Here is an 18,518-nt window from a genome sequence, read left to right as displayed (position 1 = left end):
TGGCCTGAAGGGAAGACCTCACTTATCAAATACCCACCCCAAGCTGGGCTATGGTGGCACACGCCTTTAACCCCAGCACTTGGGAGGCAGAGGCAGATGGATCTCTGTGAGTTCTAGGCCAGCCTGGTCTACAGAGTGAGTTCCAGGACAGCCAGGGCTATGTAGAGAGCCCCTGGAGGTGGGGGACATTAGTCAGCAGAGACTTGCCCTTAAAATACAGATTCTTGGGGCAGGAGAGGTGGCTCAGGGTCCAAGAGCACAGGCTGTTCTTGCAGGGACTTGGGTTCAATTGTCAGCACCACACGGTGGTTCACAACCATGTCCAGTCCCAGGGGATCCAGTGCGTTCTTCTGACTCCAGCAGGCACTAGGCACACACATGGTACACACACACACACACACACACACACACACACACACACACACACACGTGCAGGCAAACACTCATACACACAAAAAACAAATCTAAAAAAATTAAGTATAAAATACCTATTTTTTCCCTAAATATAACACCAACAGCACAGACCCTGAGCACAGCAATTAATAAATGGGACCTCTCAAAATTGAGAAGCTTTTGCAGGGCAAAAGACACAGACAATAAGACAAAAAGACAGCCAACGGAATGGGAAAAGATCTTCACCAACCTCATATCTGACAGAGGATTGATCTCCACAGTATATAAAGAACTCAAGAAACTAGACATCAAAATACTAAACAATCCAATTAAAAAATGGGCTAAAGAGCTAAACAGAGAATTCACAAAACAAGAATCACAAATGGCTGAAAGACATTTAAAGAAATGCTCAACATCCTTAATCATCAGATAAATGCAAATCAAAACGACTCTGAGATACTACCTTAAACCTGTCAGAATGGCTACGATCAAAAACACCAATGACAGTCAATGTTGGAGAGGATGTGGAGCAAAGGGAACACTCCTCCACTGTTGGTGGGAATGCAAGCTTGTACAACCACTATGGAAATCAGTATGGCGGTTTCTCAGAAAATTAGGACTTGAACTACCTCAAGACCCAGCCATCCCACTCTTGGGCATATACCCAAGGAATACTGATTCATACCATAAAGATACATGCTCAACTATGTTCATAGCAGCACTATTTGTAATAGCCAGAACCTGGAAACAACCTAGATGCCTGTCAACGGAAGAATGGATGAAGAAAATGTGGTACATATACACAATGGAGTACTACTCAGCAGAGAAAAACAATGGAAGTATGAAATTTGCAGGCAAATGAATGGAACTAGAAAAAATCATCCTGAGTGATGCAACCCAAATCCAGAAAGACAAACATGATATGTACTCACTCATAAGTGGATTCTAGATATAAAATAAAGAACAATCAGACTATAAAAAAACACCTATTTTATATATAATGTGGAGTTTCTCTTCTAATTTTGTTGATTTGTTTTTTGGCCTTTTGAGACAAGCTTTCTCTGTGCAATCTCGATGTCTTGGAACTCGCTCTGTAGACCACATTGGCCCCAAACTCAGAGATCTGCTTGCCTCTGCCTTCTTCTTTGGGGTATTAAAGACATTCACCAGTATGTGAAGTTTATAAGTTTTATCTTTAAACAAACTGTAACAATCTTTTCTTTCCATATGGAATTTTGTTCTGCTTGGAGATTAAGAAAGAAAAATCAGAGCCAGAAAAAATATAAATGAAAATAGAGATTTGAAGCCAGGCAAGGTTGAATATACCTTTTATCCCAGCACTCAAGAGGTTGAGGCAGGCAGATCTCTATGAGTTTGAGGCCAGCTGGTCTACAAAGCAAGTTCTGGGACAGGGCAATACATAGAAACCTTGACTCAAAAAACAAAAATAACAACCAAAACAGGAAATAAGAGCCAAGTAGATTTCAATTTCTCAAAATTTCTTCTAACATAACCTCTAACATTTTCTTACCAATTTCCTATTGATTTTTGCTTGTTTGTTTGTTCTGGTTTTTGTTGTTGTTTTGGGAAAGACAATTTATTTCTCTTAAAAACCTCCACCACATGGCTCCTGAGATGCTAATCCATGCTGCATCCAAGTGAGCCACCATGTGGTTGCTGGGAATTGAACTCATGACCTTTGGAAGGGCAGCCAGTGTTCTTAACTTCTGAGTCGTCTCTCCAGCCCTTGTTCTGGTTTTTGAGACAGGATTTCTTTGTGTAACAGTCCTGGCTACCCTGAACTCAATTTGTAGACCACGCTGGCTTAAACTCACAGATATCCACCGCCTCTGCCTCCTAAAGGCATGAACCATTGTCTAGCTTTCCTATTGATTTTTAATTTAATAGCTCCTTTTAACTTTGGTGTAGTTTTTATAACTCATTAACTTTTGTTAACTACCAATTTCATCACTTCTTTCCTACAGAAGTTTGTTTGTTGGTTTTTCGAGACAGGGTTTCTCTGTTGCTTTGGAGCCTGTCCTGGAACTCACTCTGTAGACCAGGCTGGCCTCAAACTTGCAGAGATCTACATGTTTCTGCCTCCCAAGTGCTGGGATTAAAGGTGGGTGCCTTTTTTTTTTTTAATCAAAGCAGGTTGCCTATTAATGATTTTTAAAATTCTCTTGTCTAGGATTTCTAGGTGTGTGTGTGGGGGGTGGGGTGGGGTGGGGGACTATTTCTGCTCCCAGGAAGCTGCTGTCTAGAGGAAAACAGACCCCCACCGACTGGTCTGCATTCTACACTCATGCTCACACATGTCCTTCTTGCTGCCTGAGAGTCACATGTTGGTCCTTCTGCTGTCCTGAAGTATCAAATGTTTGTTTTCTACAAACAGAGGCATAAAGCTAAGTTATCTTAGATCTCCCCATTTTCCAAATACATATAAGTTAAACTAACACAGTTATTAAACGTCAAGCCAGCTGGAGAACCCCAGGGCAGCTTTTCTCCAAACATTTCCTCCTTCCTTGAATTAGATGTGGGAGGAGAGGCAGGAGAAGAAAATGAATGAACCAAATGTCCTGAAAGCAAACAAATAAAAAACCAAACTCATCAGTCAGAAACCAAACAAAAGGGATGACTTCAAATAAACAAAATGCTCTCTAAACAAAGTAAAAAAAAAAAAAGTATCTAGACAAATAGGATCCTTACAACCAGCTCAGAACAAACCAAAGCAAGGCAGGCTCAAGCCCCAGAGAGAATTTACCAGCATTCAGTGTGGAGTCAATACCATAATGTCAGCACAAGTGGCCCATCCTGGCACCAGTCCAGGGATTCCTGAAAGATAATCCTTGGGGCTCCACATTCAGCCACCAAAACCTCTTAATGCAAAAACAGCTCTTGCCTCTAAAAGAGTAAGAGATAGTTTGTCCTGGGGCCAAATATGAGTTACCATGGTTTGGAGGGCAGATTTAGATTACTCCAAATACCATGTTCCATGGTAGTAATAGATTCATGATGTTTTTATATTAACAGAACAAAGAAAACAAAATCAAGACAATTTAAAAATACCTTGGTGGAAAAGCCAGGTGTGGTGGTGCACACCTTTAATTTCACCACAAGAGGCCGTGGCAGGCAGATCTCTGAGAGTTCGAGGCCAGCCTGGTCTACAAAGCCAGTTCCAGCACAGCTAGGACTATTTTTACACAGAGGATCCCTGTCTTGTACAAAAAGAAACTAAGAAAGAAAGAAAGAAAAAAAGAAAGGGTGGGGGTGGGGCCGGGGGAAGAGGGAAAGAATCCATTGGTGGAAACAGGCAGGTAGATTACAGAAAAGCAGCCAAGTGTCTGCTACAGTTCACAGATGCTATCTGCTGACATTATTCATTGAGTTGGTGAAAGCTAGGCACCTTTTTGTACATTCCAAAAGGCCTATCTACTAGTCACAAGGATGTTAGGTCACATAAAGAAATGGGCAATAAGTGGCTATTGGGGGTGGGGGGAGAGAGCCCAGGATAGCTCGGCTTCAATCTGTACCACAATTATGCAAGTTTCAATCAATCAGCCTTGCAGAATGTTTAACATAGGTGCAGCCAGAATAGGGAAAAAAAATAGACTATATCCCAAACTGAGACGTACAAGGAAAGCCTTGGAAGTTCACGAAGCAAAAGGATACTGGAAAAGGCAAAACCAAAGATGGGCTACACAGATAAGTGAGCCTAACACTGCCCCAGCCATGTAGTTCTCTGATGAGGTTGGGGGAAGGGACTCCGAAGCTGCTTCCAGAAGGGAAGTCACAGGAAAGTCAGTCACTCTGATCCTCAGAACAATAATGTAAAAGGGATATATAGACCTTTTGGGCCAATAGTAAGAGAGGGAAAGGAATCACCAGGCGGGACACCCTAAAACCAAATAATTAAAGAAGGGAAGAAAGATTTACGAGTCACAGCACTATGAGCATGCTAAGTCATTTGGCTGATGGGAGAATCAGGAAAGGGCTCTGCCAGGACCACGAGTAATGAATGGTTAGGTAAGTTTGGTGTCACATAATGGGAAAAGGAGATAGAGGAGAGGAAGAGACGGTAGAGTGTGAGAGGGGTGGGAAGAAAGCGGAGAGGGAGGAGGTGACGGGGAAGGATAGCGGGAGAAAGGGAATGAGAATGGTTAATATTGGGAGTTTCAAAGCACTTTCCCAATACAAGCACTTGAGCATTTGGTTTCTTCGTTCCAGTGAATTAACACAAGGGAAACGCTGAGACTGGGTAGTTAAGTAGTTACACCCAAACAGTACAAAGCGACAGTTTGGCAAAGGACACGGAAGTATGAACCGAGGAGCTGGCATTCCCAAAGCGTGGAAAAGAGGTTCCGTCTTCGGGAGTGGGAGCCGCCACCCCGCGGAGAGCCTAGACTGGAGCCCGAGGCAGCCGGACCTGCGCACTGCGGAAGCGGAACTCCTGCGCCGCAGCTCGGCTTCCGGCGGGCGCCGTTTCCAGACGCACCGGCGAGCTCTGCGCAGGTGGTGGCGCGCCCGTGTTTTTCTGGGTGGTGAGAGGAGGCCCGACACCTGACGGCCCTCCCTCGTAGCTTTCCCCACCGTGGGCCGACCCGGAACAGCTGGAGAGATTCTGAGCTGCTCGCCCCAGTGGACGATTGGAGGGCGTAGCGGCCTTCGAAGGCCCGGCCGCAGAACCTTCCGCCTCCCCCCTGCCTCGGAGAGGACAACTGCGGGTCATCCCGCTGAAGGTGGGGTCGGGGGGAGGGGGCGCTGGGTACAGGGTCATCTTGTGGGTCTCACTACTACTTCCGGGAGACGCCTCGGAAAGCAGGACATGCTAGGGGGGCCACTTACCTCCTATCCCATTGGTTAACTGCTTGCTGGGTGAGCTTTTCTAGTTGCTGATTGGCCCAAATGCCAATCTAGGTCGCCGGGGAAGCGTTACTCGAGGCTAGATTGAGGTGAGATTGGTCGGGTTTCCGAGTCCAGTTTGTGTGTTGGAGTGGGGACTTCCTTCTACTCCCACCCCGGGGCCTCTGGTAACGGGGTAAGAAAAAGAACCAGTAGCAGGATGCTGGGGGCAGGTGACAAGAAAGTGAAGGTTTAGAAATCAATTAACTTCCTCACCTAAACGTAGCTACACCCAGATGGGAACGTGATAGAAGGCCTCCGAGAAAGGAGGACGCGCAATCCTTGGAGCAGTGACGGTGTAGGAGGAGAGGCCTTCTGGGAGGTTTTTGTTATCTAATTATATGAGGTTTAAATTTCTTTAGGTGAACGTATAACAGACCTTCTGGAGAATTTGGCTTTGGTTTTGTGAGGGAGTTGGGCGACTACCAGGTGTTTTGGGCTTCAAAGAGTCAGTTACTGAATAATTCAACTTTTCTTTTTATTACTTCAGATGAGCAGCACTCAAAAAAGGCACAAACAACAGAAGGATGGATACAGTTTCATATGTTAAAAGAATGTTAAAAGGAAAATAAGGTATTCACTTTGGTTACTTATGGTATTATTTATGGTTAGTTATCCAAGAATATTGCCTTGGAGGGTAAAGTCTTAGGTTTTGAATAATATCTAAGGAGCTTGATTTTTTTTTGGTCAGATTTCTACTTTTTAAATATCTGTTTAAAAAAAAAAATTGTAGGGCGGTGGTGGCACACACCTTTGATCCCAGCACTCGGGTGTCAGAGGCAGGCGGATCTCTGTGGGTTCAAGGCCAATCTGGGCTGTTACACTGAAAAACCTTATCTCCAAAAATGAAACAAACAAACAAATAAATAAATAAAATAAAATAAATCATGTGACTGCTGTGGCCACCAAATATCCTCTTTGCTAATTACCCTACGAATGGAAAACTTTTAGTTTTTAATGTTATTAATTAGCATCTTGAGTGAATTTTACTTTTTTGGGGGGTGCGGGGAGGATTTGAGACAGGGTTTTACTCTGTGTAGCCCTGGCTGCCCTAGAACTTACTCTGTAGACCAGGCTGGCCTTGAACCACAGAGATCCCACCTGCCTCTTTCTCCTGAGTGCTGGGAATAGAAGACAGGTGCTACCATACCTCCCTAGCTTTGCATTTTAAAATTAGTTTTTTTCTTTTTCTTTTCTTGTTTGTTTTTGTTTTTCGAGACAGGGTTTCTCTGTGTAGCTCTGGCTGTCCTGGAACTTGATCTGTAGACCAGGCTGGCCTTGAACTCAAAGATTGACCTACTTCTGCCTCCCAAATGCTAGAATTAAAGGCCTGTGCCAACGCCGCCCAGCTAGTTTATTTATTTTTAATGTATCCGGTACTCCAATGCAGTCAAATCTTACACTGAAGAACTCACACGTAAACAGCTTTTAGGAGCTGACAGGACTAAGCTTACTACTTTACCTAATGCTTCAAGGTTACCACTGAATCAGACACAGTTCAGCATACATTTCTCATATCAGAGTATCAAATTGACCAGCTTCCTCCCCCCCCCCCCCCCCCAGACAGGGTTTCTCTGTGTAGCTTTGCGCCTTTCCTGGAACTCTGTAGACCAGGCTGGCCTCGAACTCACAGAGATCTGCCTGGCTCTGCCTCCCGAGTGCTGGGATTAAAGGCGTGCGCCACCACCGCCCGGCTCAAATTGACCAGCTTTTTAAAATTTTTCTTTGTCTCTTAAAAATGTTGGGTATGAAAGCCTTCATAGTGCTAAAATTTTAGTCTTGAATTTTGTGTGTTCTTTACTTAATATACAAAGGGTTGTTGCATGCACTCCAGGACAGTTAGGAATATAGTCCACCATATTTGTAGATGATGTTGTACTACTGTACTTCTTTCAGAAAAAAATCATCACAAATGTAATACAGCCACCACCATCTCATTACACTTTATTGAGATGAAAATAGTTTTGCCTACTGTGTCAGCCAAAGAGACTCAGGAGTTGATCTCCCTAAGACTGAAAACCAACAGGCAACAGTATGCCATGCATGGCTCTGAGGATTGACAGAACACACCAGAGCTCTGTCTCTGTATCAGGCACCATCCTTCAGTGGGGAATGGTTAGTCCCAGGAGTTTTTGAATGTGGGGGCTACATACAAGTGCAATCCTTGAGAAGCAGAATCCTTACCTTGATGAGGAGGTTAGGGAATATATTTTGCTTCATAAATCTTAGAATATAAGTCTCTGAAGGTAGATATGTCACAATTGAAAGGATTCTTAGTGGTCTATGCAGTGAGTTCCAGGCCAGCCAGGGCTACATAGTAAGAGTTTATCTCAATAAACAAACAACAAACAGCAAAAACAACAAAAAAGTGCACAGCTGTGTTAGCCCAAGACTATGCATTGAATTTGTGGATATTCTTTGAACAGGAAACTAGACGTCTCAGCATGAATCCATCCAGACCTAGATCAAGTGGAAGTGGAGAAGAAATCTCATTTCAAGAAAATGAGAGAAGATGGCAGCAAGAGCGTCTCCACAGAGAAGAAGCCTATTACCAGTTTATTAATGAGCTCAGTGATGAAGATTATCGGCTAATGAGAGACCATAACCTTTTAGGCACACCTGGTAAGAAATGGGCAAAAAAGGAAAACACATTTTTTTTCTATCATTGAAAGGAGGAGGAATTTCAAAGTAAAGAGAATGCCTTCCTTTGAGCACTATTTTGTGAGTCTAAGAATTATTTAGTATAACAAAATCACTGTCTTCTGTGTTTTATAAATATGTGAGAATACTGGATATATGGATTTATACACAGGCCAAACGTAAAAAGTTAATGTACATACCATTAAATGTTCACATGTATAATTCTCACCACTTTCTACCGCCAACTCTCCCCATGTGGATGGGATTGGGATTTGAACCTAGGGTTTTGTGCTAGGTAAGTGTTCTACAATTGAACTGTACTATAGCATGAAACTTAAGACAGTCCTATTAATAAAATCAAACCTGGAGCCAGGTATTGGTGTGAATGCTGAATGGTCAGAGAAACAGAACAAGCCACAGCTATCTCACCTCGCCAATTCCTCAGCTGATCCTGTTTCCTCAGACTGGAAGCCTCTGTGTCCTCATCCAAATGGATCTCAGCTGAACTGTGCTGCTCAAAAGCCTAAAAGCTTAGTTAGCCAAATGCTTCTAGTTTCTGGTCTTCACACCTTACACATCTTATATACCTTTCTGCTACCACTCCCCGGGATTAAAGGCATGAGTCACCATGCTTGCCTGTATCCTTGAACACACAGAAATCCAGGTAGATCTCTGCCTCTGGAATGCTAGGATTAAAGGCGTGTACTACCACTGCCTATCCTTTATGTTTAATATTGTGGCTGTTCTGTTCTTTGACCCCAGATAAGTTTATTAGCGTGCACAATATTTCGGGGAACACAGTACCACCACATTTCCCCCCCTTTTTTTTGTCTAAAATTAAAAAAGCTTATAACTAATAAAAAAAAAACTCCAATAAGTATATACAATATATACAGTCAAGAATTACATTAGCAATGTCTAGTCCATTAACATTTGACAGGTTCAGACGAAAAACTTCATTAATACATAACAATGTCCAGTCCAGTAACATTTGATAAACTCAGACAAAAATTTTCATTACTTATCCTATTTAAAACAAGTAGTTCCTTTTTAAAAGTAGATTTAATTATTGACCTTTTTATCTTATATCCACTGTATCTAGTTCTTTGTTACTCTTTCATAATTGCATAAATAAAATGTTATATAAAAATTAATAATTTGAGGTATAACATTCAGCTAGATAATGACCACCCAAAAGTCCAGTGTGGTCTATAAACTTTTTTAAATTCACTTTACAATAAACTAGTTGAAATTTGTGTGTATGTTTGCATATTTGTGTGTTGGTGGCTCATATGATAAAATATTGGGGTAGAATTCAAGCACAGAGACCTGTCCTGGAACTCACTGTGTAGCCCAGGCTGGTCTCAAACTTAGAGTTCTGCTTGGCTCTGCCTCCTCAGTGCTGGGATTAAAGGCGTGTGCCACTATCGCCTGGCTCTTTTTAACTCTTAGGAAAAAAAAATGCATATAATTAGAGCTTATCTTTTTTTGTTGTTTTTAAGGTTCATTTTCTTTCTAACTCTGTACGTGTGGGGTGTGTGAGTGTGCGAGGGCGGAGTGTCTGAGGAGCGTAGAGGAGGCCATCAGCCCCAAGTCTGTCAGATCTCCAGGAGCTGGCATTAAGATAAGGGAGTTGGGGGTGTTTGGATGACCTTTCTGTCTACAGCCTGAGCTTATAGGCTCTTACTGATTTATTTTTTTACCAAAATAATACAAATTATATCTCAATTTTAATGAAATATTAATAAATGAGATGTAACCAAGTTAGTGTATATTTTTGTCAGATACTAACTGCCCAGTTTATAGAGCATGAAAATAATGATTGTCTTTGGTAGGTTGTCAAGGTTTTTTAATCTTTAAATTACATTTTAAAAAAAATCTATTTTGCGTGTGTCTGTGTCCGTGTATTTCTGTTTGTAGATGGAGGTGAGTGTGTGTAGGCCGAGGACAACCAGCAGGAATCTCCTTTCTCCTTCCTCTCTGTGGTTCCTTGCGTTCAGGTTGTCGGGGTTGGCATTTAGTGCCTTTACCCACTGAGCCATCTCACTGGCCCTGCTGCTAAAGCTTTGTATTTCACGAGTTCTCATAAAACTGGGTAATTGAAATTTTTTAAATACACTCTTTTCATTGTTTCAGGAGACATAACATCAGAGGAGCTACAGCAGCGCCTAGATAGAGCAAAGGAGCAGCTGGCATCCCAGCCTGGCTCGAGGAGTGGGTCAAGTGACGGAGGTATGCATTACCCTTCCTCCATCCCTGGAGAGAAGCCAGGGCCTCGTGTGTACTTGATAAATATTCTACTGTTGAGCTATAACCCCTAGCCAAGGGAAGCTCTTTTTTTTTGATTTTTTTTTGATTTTTTTTTGAGACAGGGTTTCTCTGTGTAGCTTTGCGCCTGTCCTGGAGCTCACTTGTAACCCAGGCTGGCCTCGAACTCACAGAGATCCGCCTGGCTCTGCCTCCCGAGTGCTGAAGGGAAGCTCTTTTAATCTTAGCATACACACACACTACATTTATATTGATGTGGCTTAAAACTTATATACAGCGTAATACAGAGACTGACAGTTGGGAAACTGGTTTTGTTGGTTTGTTTGCTTGTTATTTTACCAAGCACACCCTAAATCCTGTATAGAAATTCATGCAATAAGGAAAATACTAAGAAAAATCCCTTCAAACTAATGGAGATTGTAGAATTAAAAGCAAGCCCAACTTTGAGGCCCCACATTCTGCCTCCTCCCAAGACGCTTGTGATCCGTGGTCTTGTTGCCAGTCAGCTGACCGAGGGCCCAGACACCGAGTATTTTCTTAGCTTCACGCAGCCTTAGATGCAGAGCCAATGATGAAGGTTTTTAAGTTCCATCTTCAGAACTGAGTGGTCTTTGACTAAGCCTAAGACCCCTGCATTTATGAAGTAAAGGCGTGAAGAGGAATAGTGGGAACGTTGGATTGTTGCCTCAGTTACAAACATAGGCTGCCTGTTACTTCAGCTCTTAAGGCAACTCCAGTGGTTCAGATACTTCAGATATTTCAAAAGATAAATCTGTCTACACAATGCAGCCTTCAGAGCTAATACCTTCTCAAGGAAGAGCTGCCAGTCCAGAAGAAGGCAGGAAAGGACCTTCTCAGGAGCCTCTCTAGAGTCTTTGAAAGCCGAGCCCCAGCTTCGCTGTGCCTCCATCTGATACAGCCATGCCCATTTTCAGGTCCTCTGGTAGGACAGTGACACTGTTTCCGGCATCTGCAGCCTTTGAAGTGGTGTTCCTAGTTTGTAAGCCTTGGCGTTTGTTGTAATTATCAAGAAGAGCAGTGGAGTTCAGACCCCAGTGCAGAAGCAGTGGTTGTGAGCACCAGTAATATACAGGGTGTAAGATGAACAATTGAGATTACAAGATAAGGCCAGCAAGTGCTGCTCTTTTAGGTTCCTGACCCATCAGTCAAGGGTGAGGAGGGAGACAACCTTTGACCCTTGCCCTTATGTGTCTTTTGGGGCAGAGTTAATTCCAGTTACTGTTCTGCATTCAAATGAAGCAATTTTAGGGCAAAAAAATGAGTTGCCGCTTTTTACCCTTCCTGGAATTTGGCCAGTGCTGGTAGCATAGCGCCCTCGGTAGTGGTCGGTGCCCCACTGATCACATTCAGCCGCTGGGCGTGGAGAGCGGCTTGAAGCACTCATCCATTTAACCCAGAGCACAGAGATCGTCTCTCTGTTCCTCTGGCAAGGGACTAAATGGCCTTAGAGTAGAGCTTGAACGTTTTGAGTGCTGTTTGTGCCCTGAGTTCTCTTTTATGCTTGTCTGCCTTGTTTTGGTGTCAGAATAAATCTGGCGACATGAAGAGTTTGGGCGTCTCACTTGCTTCTGCCCCTGGAGCACTTGGCACAGTGTTGGTGTTAGTGCTCCCTTGAAGGGCCGGTGGAATTCTACATCAAGTCCATCTGGTCTGGGGTGGTTATTTGGTTGGTTGGTTGGTTGGTTGGTTTTGGTTTAGATTTTTAGTTGAAAGACTTAATTACTACTTCAAGCTTATTGCTAGTTATGTATCATTTCAAATTATTTGTTTCATCTTGGTTTCTTCTTGACCCATTCATCTCTCAGTATTGTGTTTAGTCTCCGTGAGTTTTGTACTTTCTGCATTTTTCTTGCTCTTGATGCCCAGCTTCATTTTTTGGTGATGTAGAACATGGGATGTTACTTCAGTTTTCCTGTATTCACGAAGGCTGGCTTTGTGTCCTGCTGTGTGCTCTGTTTTGTGAAAAGTGCCATGAGTTACTGAGAGGAATGTGTATTCTTTAAGTTTGGTGGAATGTTCCATGTATGTCTGTTAGGTCCATTTGATTAATGATGTTTTTTATCCAGTGCCTCTTTATATTTGTCTGGCTGACCTGCTTGTTGGTGAGAGCGCATTATTGAAGCCTCCCACTATTACTGTGTTGGGTTAATATGTAGTTTTACTTTTAATAGTGTTTGTTTTATGAAATTGGGCACATCTGTGTTTAGTGTAAGTTTGGTTAAACAGTGTGATGTGGCCGCCTTTATCTCTTTTGATTAGTTTTAGTTTCAAATCTATTTTGTCAAATGTCAAAATAGCTAGCTACATCTGCTTGTTTCCTAGTTCCATTTGCTTGGGGTACTTTTTCTCATTGTTTTACCTTTTTCTCATGATTAGGCATGTTTCTTTGAGGAAGCAAAAAGATAAATCCTGTTCTCTAATTTAGTCTGACAGTCTTTAATTGGTGAACTGAGACCAGTTCAGCTTTATTATTGAAGGATATATATTAATTTTTGTCCTTTTGATGAAACATCTTTTCATTTACTTATTTATCTATTTATTCATCCTTCTATTCATTCATTCATTCATTCATTCATTCATTCATTCATTCATTCATTTTCTTTCGGAGCTGAGGACTGAACCCAGGGCCATGAGCTTGCTAGGCAAACACTCTACCATTGAGCTAAATCCCCAACCCTCATTCATTCATTCATTTACTTATTTATTGTTTTTTTTTGACACAGGGTTCTCTGTAGTTTCGGTGCCTGTCCTAGATCTTGCTCTGTAGACCAGGTTGGTCTCGAACTCACAGAGATCTGCCTGCCTCTGCCTCCCGAGTGCTGGGATTAAAGGCGTGTGCCGCTGCCCAGCGAAACATCTTTTGATTAATTATCTTGGTATCATTTATTTATATCCTGTGACCTGTGGAATGTGTTTATCCTTCTTCTCTCCAGTCTGAAGTATTCTTTCTAGTATCCTCTGTAGAGCTGGCTTAGTGGTTTGATCTGTTTTTATAATGGAACATTTTTATTTTTCATTTATAGAAGAGTTTTGCTGTGTATAATATTCTGGCATTTATGACCTTTCAGAACTGGGTAATGTCTTTCCAAGACTTACTGGCCTTAATGGTTTCTATCCAATAACCAGATGTTCTGTGGTGGCTTGCCTTTCTGTGACGGGACCTTCCCAGTGTTTTCACTAGAATGTGTCGTGTCACGTCTCTGCTGGTCTTTAAGGCCATCTCTCAAGATTGGGACATTTTTTTTCTGAGATTTTATTGAAAATGTTTTCAATGCCTTTGACCTGGAATTCTCTTTCTTTTATGCCCATAATTATAAATTTGATTTTTTTCATGGTGTCTGAAGATCCTGCATATTCTGTTCATGATTTTTTCTCTAGCCTGCCTTCAAGTTCTGATGTTACTGTGTCATCTAAATTGATTAATTTTTCATTTTCAGCTTAATTTCAGATTAGGTTTTAATATTCTTTCTTTTTCACATTTTGTTTTCATTGTTTCATTTAGCTTTGTGTTTATTCCTACTCTCATCAAGATCAAGTTCATTCAGGTGTTTTTATTTGTCCTCTAAAATTATTTTAACTCCTTGATAGTGTTTAATTCTTTTGACTTCTGTGCCTGAAATTTTTATCTTAAGTGGTCCTTCTTGGGACCATTTCATTGATGGGATTGCTAGTTTTTTTGGAGCAGACATTGTCTTGGTTTTTTCTATAGTTTGTTTTTGCAATGAGTCCTGGGCATCTGGAGTTAGGTTGTTAGATGTCTTTTACTGTGTGCTTTTAGTACCCAAGGCCAGAATTCCAAGTTGGTTTGAGTACCCAGGGAAGTTCTGAGTGGGTGGAGCCTAGGGGAAGAGGTCCCTCACTAATTCATCTGGGCCAGCTGCATGGATGGAGGTGGCTGGTGGGGTTCTCAAAGCAGGAGAGGGGTGGAGCCAGGTTGAGGAGAGGTTACCTTACCCAGTTGGGCTGCAGAGTAGGACAGCTGGCCAAGGGGAGAGACTGGTTTATGGGGCCCACAGGAATCTGGGCTGGACCTTGTGGAGGGTTGAAGGTTCTTGAGTCTAGAAAGTAGACTTTTTCTTTAAACATAATTTTGTGTGTGTATTAGAAGACAGTTTGTGTCTGGCAGTTCTTCCACCATGTGGGTCCTGGTGCTTCAACTCATGTCAGTTAGGCTTGACAGCCTGTGCCTTTACCCACTGAGCTAGATCGTAAGCCCAGCATTTTAATTCCTCTAAAGTGCTTTTAATACACTTTTAGAAAGGTTTTTTTCATTCATTAAAGTAATGCAGATGTTTAATTCAGTGGAACTGTTTTTCTTGCAATGTTTCAATAAAGATAAGATCTTATCATTATACAAATTGACCTTGGGCTGGAGAGATGGCTCAGCGGTTAAGAGCACTGGCTGCTCTTCCCGAGGTCCTGAGTTCAATTCCCAGCAACCACATGGTAGCTCACAACCATCTGTAATGAGATCTGGCATGCAGGCAGAACACTGTATACATAATACACAATAAATAAATCTTTAAAAAAAAAAAAGAAAAGAAATTGACCTTAAGTTGATTTGATTTACTTTCCAGACTCAGAAAACCTTAGAGAACATTCAGATGAGGATTCTCTGCTACGATGGCTGAACACTTTTCGGCGCACTGGAAATGTGACTCGAAGTGGACAGAATGGGAACCAAAGTTGGAGAGCTGTGAGCCGAACAAACCCAAACAGTGGAGAGTTTGGGTTCAGCCTGGAAATCCACATAAATCCTGACAACAGAGGCTCTGGAGCTCATGGAGAGGATTATACAGACATTCCTGTGTCAGGTGTTAGCAGAGATCCTAGGCAGCAAAGATCATCTAGTCCTGTGGCTATGCGAACGAGAAGCCAAACCTCCAGGAGGAGTTCCAGTGGCGGTGACTCCAGTGTCCCAGGGGTTAGGCATGGTGCAAGGGGGCAGGGTTCAGTGCCAGGATTGTTCTCAGCACGGGGAAGGTTAAGAAATGGAATTGGAGGAACACTTGGTGTTCCTAGAGTTAGGGGCCGTCGCCCTAATGTCCTCAGCACTCACACAGACCAGTCAGATGGTAGTAATCTCAGGCAGAGGGAACGGCAGCGGTTTGGAGCAGCACATATTTGGGAAAACGGGGCTAGAAGTAATGTTACAGTGAGAAACACAAACCAAAGATTAGAGCCAATAAGATTACGTCCTGCTCTCAGTAGTCGAAGCCGGTCCCCAATTCGGACACAGAATGGTACCATTCATCCTAATTCCCAAAGGCAGAGTAGACCACTGCAGCAAACTGGTAGGAACAGATCTGTTAGGCATAGAGGTGTAACTCAAGTCTTTCTGGAGCAAGATAGAGCACGCAGAGGTACCGTTTATACGCCGCTGTCCAACTCGAGACTTGTGTCAAGAATAACAGTAGAAGAAGGAGAAACCACCAGGTCCTCAGCTGCCACACAGCGCCATCCAGCAATCACACTAGACCTGCAAGTCAGGAGGATTCGTCCTGGAGAAACTAGAGATAGGGATAGCATCGCAAATAGAACCCGATCGCGGGCAGGGCTGGCGGAAAGTACAGTTGAGAGCAACAGCGGGGGCTTTCACAGAACCATTTCTCATTTAGAGCGGTCAGGTGTCCGAACCTACGTGAGTACCATAACAGTTCCTCTTCGGAGGATTTCTGAGAACGAGGTGGTTGAGCCATCCTCCGTGGCTCTTCGGTCAATTTTAAGGCAGATCATGACTGGGTTTGGAGAGCTGAGTTCTCTAATGGAAGTGGAGCCTGAGTCAGAGAATCAAGGGAACGGTCAGCGTTTACCAGAGCTGTACCTAGAACTGAATAACGTAGATGTGGCTAGCAACAGCGGTCAGCAGGGTGGAGGTTCCTCACAAGCCAGGCAGGCCCAAGAAGACAGTGCTGAAATGCTAGATGTAAGTGAGCCCAGCCCGCCACAGGCCCGCAATGATGGTAGTAGAAATAGCAGGCGGTTACGGAGGGCAGACAGTGTAGTCGAGACTGGAACATTACCTATTCTGCGCCTTGCTCATTTCTTTTTACTGAATGAAGGCGACGAGGATCCAATTCGTGGTTTAACCAAAGAGCAGATTGACAATCTTTCTACCAGGAGCTATGAACAAAATGGGGCTGAGAGTGAGTTGGGTAAAGTCTGTAGCGTGTGCATCAGTGACTATGTGGCTGGGAACAAGCTCCGGCAGCTGCCGTGTCAGCACGAGTTCCACATTCACTGTATTGATCGCTGGCTGTCGGAGAACTGCACCTGCCCCGTCTGCCGGCGGCCTGTTTTAGAACTGGGGGCCGCAAACCATGGGTGAGAGGACGGGGTCTGGTCAGTGCTGGATGTCCCTGGAGCCACATAGTCAAACATTCTTGAGTTACTTGTGATGAGGTAACCAAGATGAAAAACTAGCAGAGTATAGCTTGCACTATTTTTTGTGTGCTTTTTTTAAAAAAAACTTGTTACAAAGAGGTTGTTTATATAAAATTTAAAATGCAGATGTTAAATTATCCAAAAGTAAAGAATAGTTAATATTGCTAGAACCAAATAACCTTCAAAATGTTTTTATTTTGGTAATTTTGTCATGTTAAGCACTTTTGTATCTGCACAACTCAGTATGTTAGGAATCTTGATTCTTTCTCTGAATACTGCAGTAGGTTTTGCTGGGATTTTCCGGTTTCAGCTCAGTGCTATGTTTGGACACTACTGTCTAAGTCTGTGTAGACTGTTTGGCTGAATGTCTGCTAGACAGACTTTAGTTACTTGAAATAATTTAAGACATAGCACACTGTACGTGTGTATGCAGATATGTAACTATGGCGAACATATCCTTGCTAAAAACTACATGTTTGAGAGTTACTTAAGCTCTGGGGCTTAGACTGCATCTGACACAGTGTTAGCATTGACAAAACCATCTCTAAGAGGAAGTGAATTAAGATACAGGTTAATGTAGAGATTGTTTACTGAAGCGTGTCTGACAATCTGACTTACTAGAGAGCGAGAGACATATAATAATGAACTTAGTATTTCTTTATTCATAAATGGAATGTGGAAAATTTTATGACAGATAGTTTAAGTTCATCTTTTTTGTGACTTTTTTTTAGAAGTACAAACACTTCTCGGGGTTAGGAAGGGTTTACAGCATGCTTGATTTCTCAAATTTAGTTTTAAAATCTAAAATATTTTAAAATCTATTAAGTAGTGAAATGCATAGAAGAAAAAATGTTAAATTGGATGCCAAAAAGCTCCAAATATAATAAAAGCCTTTAAAAGAATGTAGAGTTTATATAAACACAAAGTATGCATTAAAAGTCTATTTCCACCAGTAAATGTGAAGACTGTGTGTGAACTCGTTTCTCTCCATTGTTCCACTGTGACTGTTCACCTCCAAATACTTAATTCCACACTGGGTGGCATGTGCGTGACAGACAGGCTGAGTTCACTAGGTGACAGGCAGACCAAGACTCTGTCTCCATGGAGAAGACATTGTCCTTAGAAGGAACAACCATTTTTACTTTGATGTTTACTTGTGAATATATGACAGCGGTCTCTTTCATATGTCGGGTACCACTTGGGCGAACCTCAAGAAAATACTTCATGTCAAATCCTGAGAGGTTTAGAAAGGCCTTCATGTTTAACCTTGCTCTTCAATTAGTGCTTATGTTCGATTCCTAAGGTTAGTTGTGTGCCCAGAAATGACACAGGGGTTCACCAAAGGGAAAGACTTTTCAAAGTTAAGACTTTGGGGTAAATAACTTCTGCAGGTTTATGGGGCATGGGTCAAAGAAGGTCAGTAGGGCCGGGGTGAAGGCCTTTATGTATCAGATTAAGTGAGAGGTTTTCATCTCATTCCGTAGCCGTTGGATGACAGCAGTTATCCTTGACGATTTTAGGGACCAGTGTCAGGGTAGTTTTTCACGTTTAAAGAAGATTGCTCTAGTACCATGTGGGGGACACGGCAGAATGTAGAGACGGAAACAAACCATAAAGGAAGTGCTACAATAAAACAGCACCCCTGGGGCTGTGGAGATCGCTCTGTCAGTAAAATGCTTGCCTGGTCGTCAGGAGACCATGACAACCTGAGTTCTGTCGCTAGCAAACCTGTCAAAGCTGGGCATAGTGGTGCATGCCTATACTTCTAGGGTTGGGGACAGAGACAGACAGAGCCTCAGGGCTCACTGGTCATCCAATCTGGCCAAATTGATTCAGTGAGAGATCTCAAACATAAATCAGAGAGCAGTTGAGGAAGACACTGCAGTTGACCTCTGGCCTCCACATAAATG

General features: G+C 42.7%; 1 protein-coding gene across 3 annotated transcripts; it reads left to right on the top strand.

Annotated features, from left to right (window-relative positions):
* Window positions 1-4,856: 4,856 nt before the first annotated feature.
* Window positions 4,857-17,571, top strand: Rnf6 (ring finger protein 6). 3 transcript variants are annotated; one of them, XM_028862050.2, is made up of 5 exons: window positions 4,857-5,132; window positions 5,786-5,868; window positions 7,722-7,917; window positions 10,072-10,167; window positions 14,802-17,571. In XM_028862050.2, the coding sequence occupies exons 3-5, from the start codon at window positions 7,740-7,742 to the stop codon at window positions 16,550-16,552; spliced, it is 2,025 nt and encodes a 674-aa protein (XP_028717883.1). In that variant the 5' UTR covers window positions 4,857-5,132; window positions 5,786-5,868; window positions 7,722-7,739; the 3' UTR covers window positions 16,553-17,571. The 3 variants fall into 3 exon arrangements, with proteins under 3 accessions (XP_028717883.1, XP_028717887.1, XP_028717886.1); XM_028862054.2 differs by lacking the exon at window positions 4,857-5,132 and adding an exon at window positions 5,222-5,345; XM_028862053.2 differs by lacking the exon at window positions 4,857-5,132 and adding an exon at window positions 5,338-5,431.
* Window positions 17,572-18,518: the final 947 nt, after the last annotated feature.

This window comes from Peromyscus leucopus, chromosome 23 (genome assembly GCF_004664715.2).
Source record: "Peromyscus leucopus breed LL Stock chromosome 23, UCI_PerLeu_2.1, whole genome shotgun sequence".
NCBI classification, from domain to species: Eukaryota; Metazoa; Chordata; class Mammalia; order Rodentia; family Cricetidae; genus Peromyscus; species Peromyscus leucopus.
This window is presented reverse-complemented; position numbering and strand designations above follow the sequence as displayed.

Coding starts and splice junctions, on each gene's coding strand:
- Rnf6 (XM_028862050.2), top strand. CDS start 7,740: ATGAATCCATCCAGACCTAGATCAAGTGGAAGTGGAGAAGAAATCTCA. Junction 7,918..10,071: donor TAACCTTTTAGGCACACCTG/GTAAGAAATGGG, acceptor TCATTGTTTCAG/GAGACATAACATCAGAGGAG. Junction 10,168..14,801: donor GAGTGGGTCAAGTGACGGAG/GTATGCATTACC, acceptor TTTACTTTCCAG/ACTCAGAAAACCTTAGAGAA.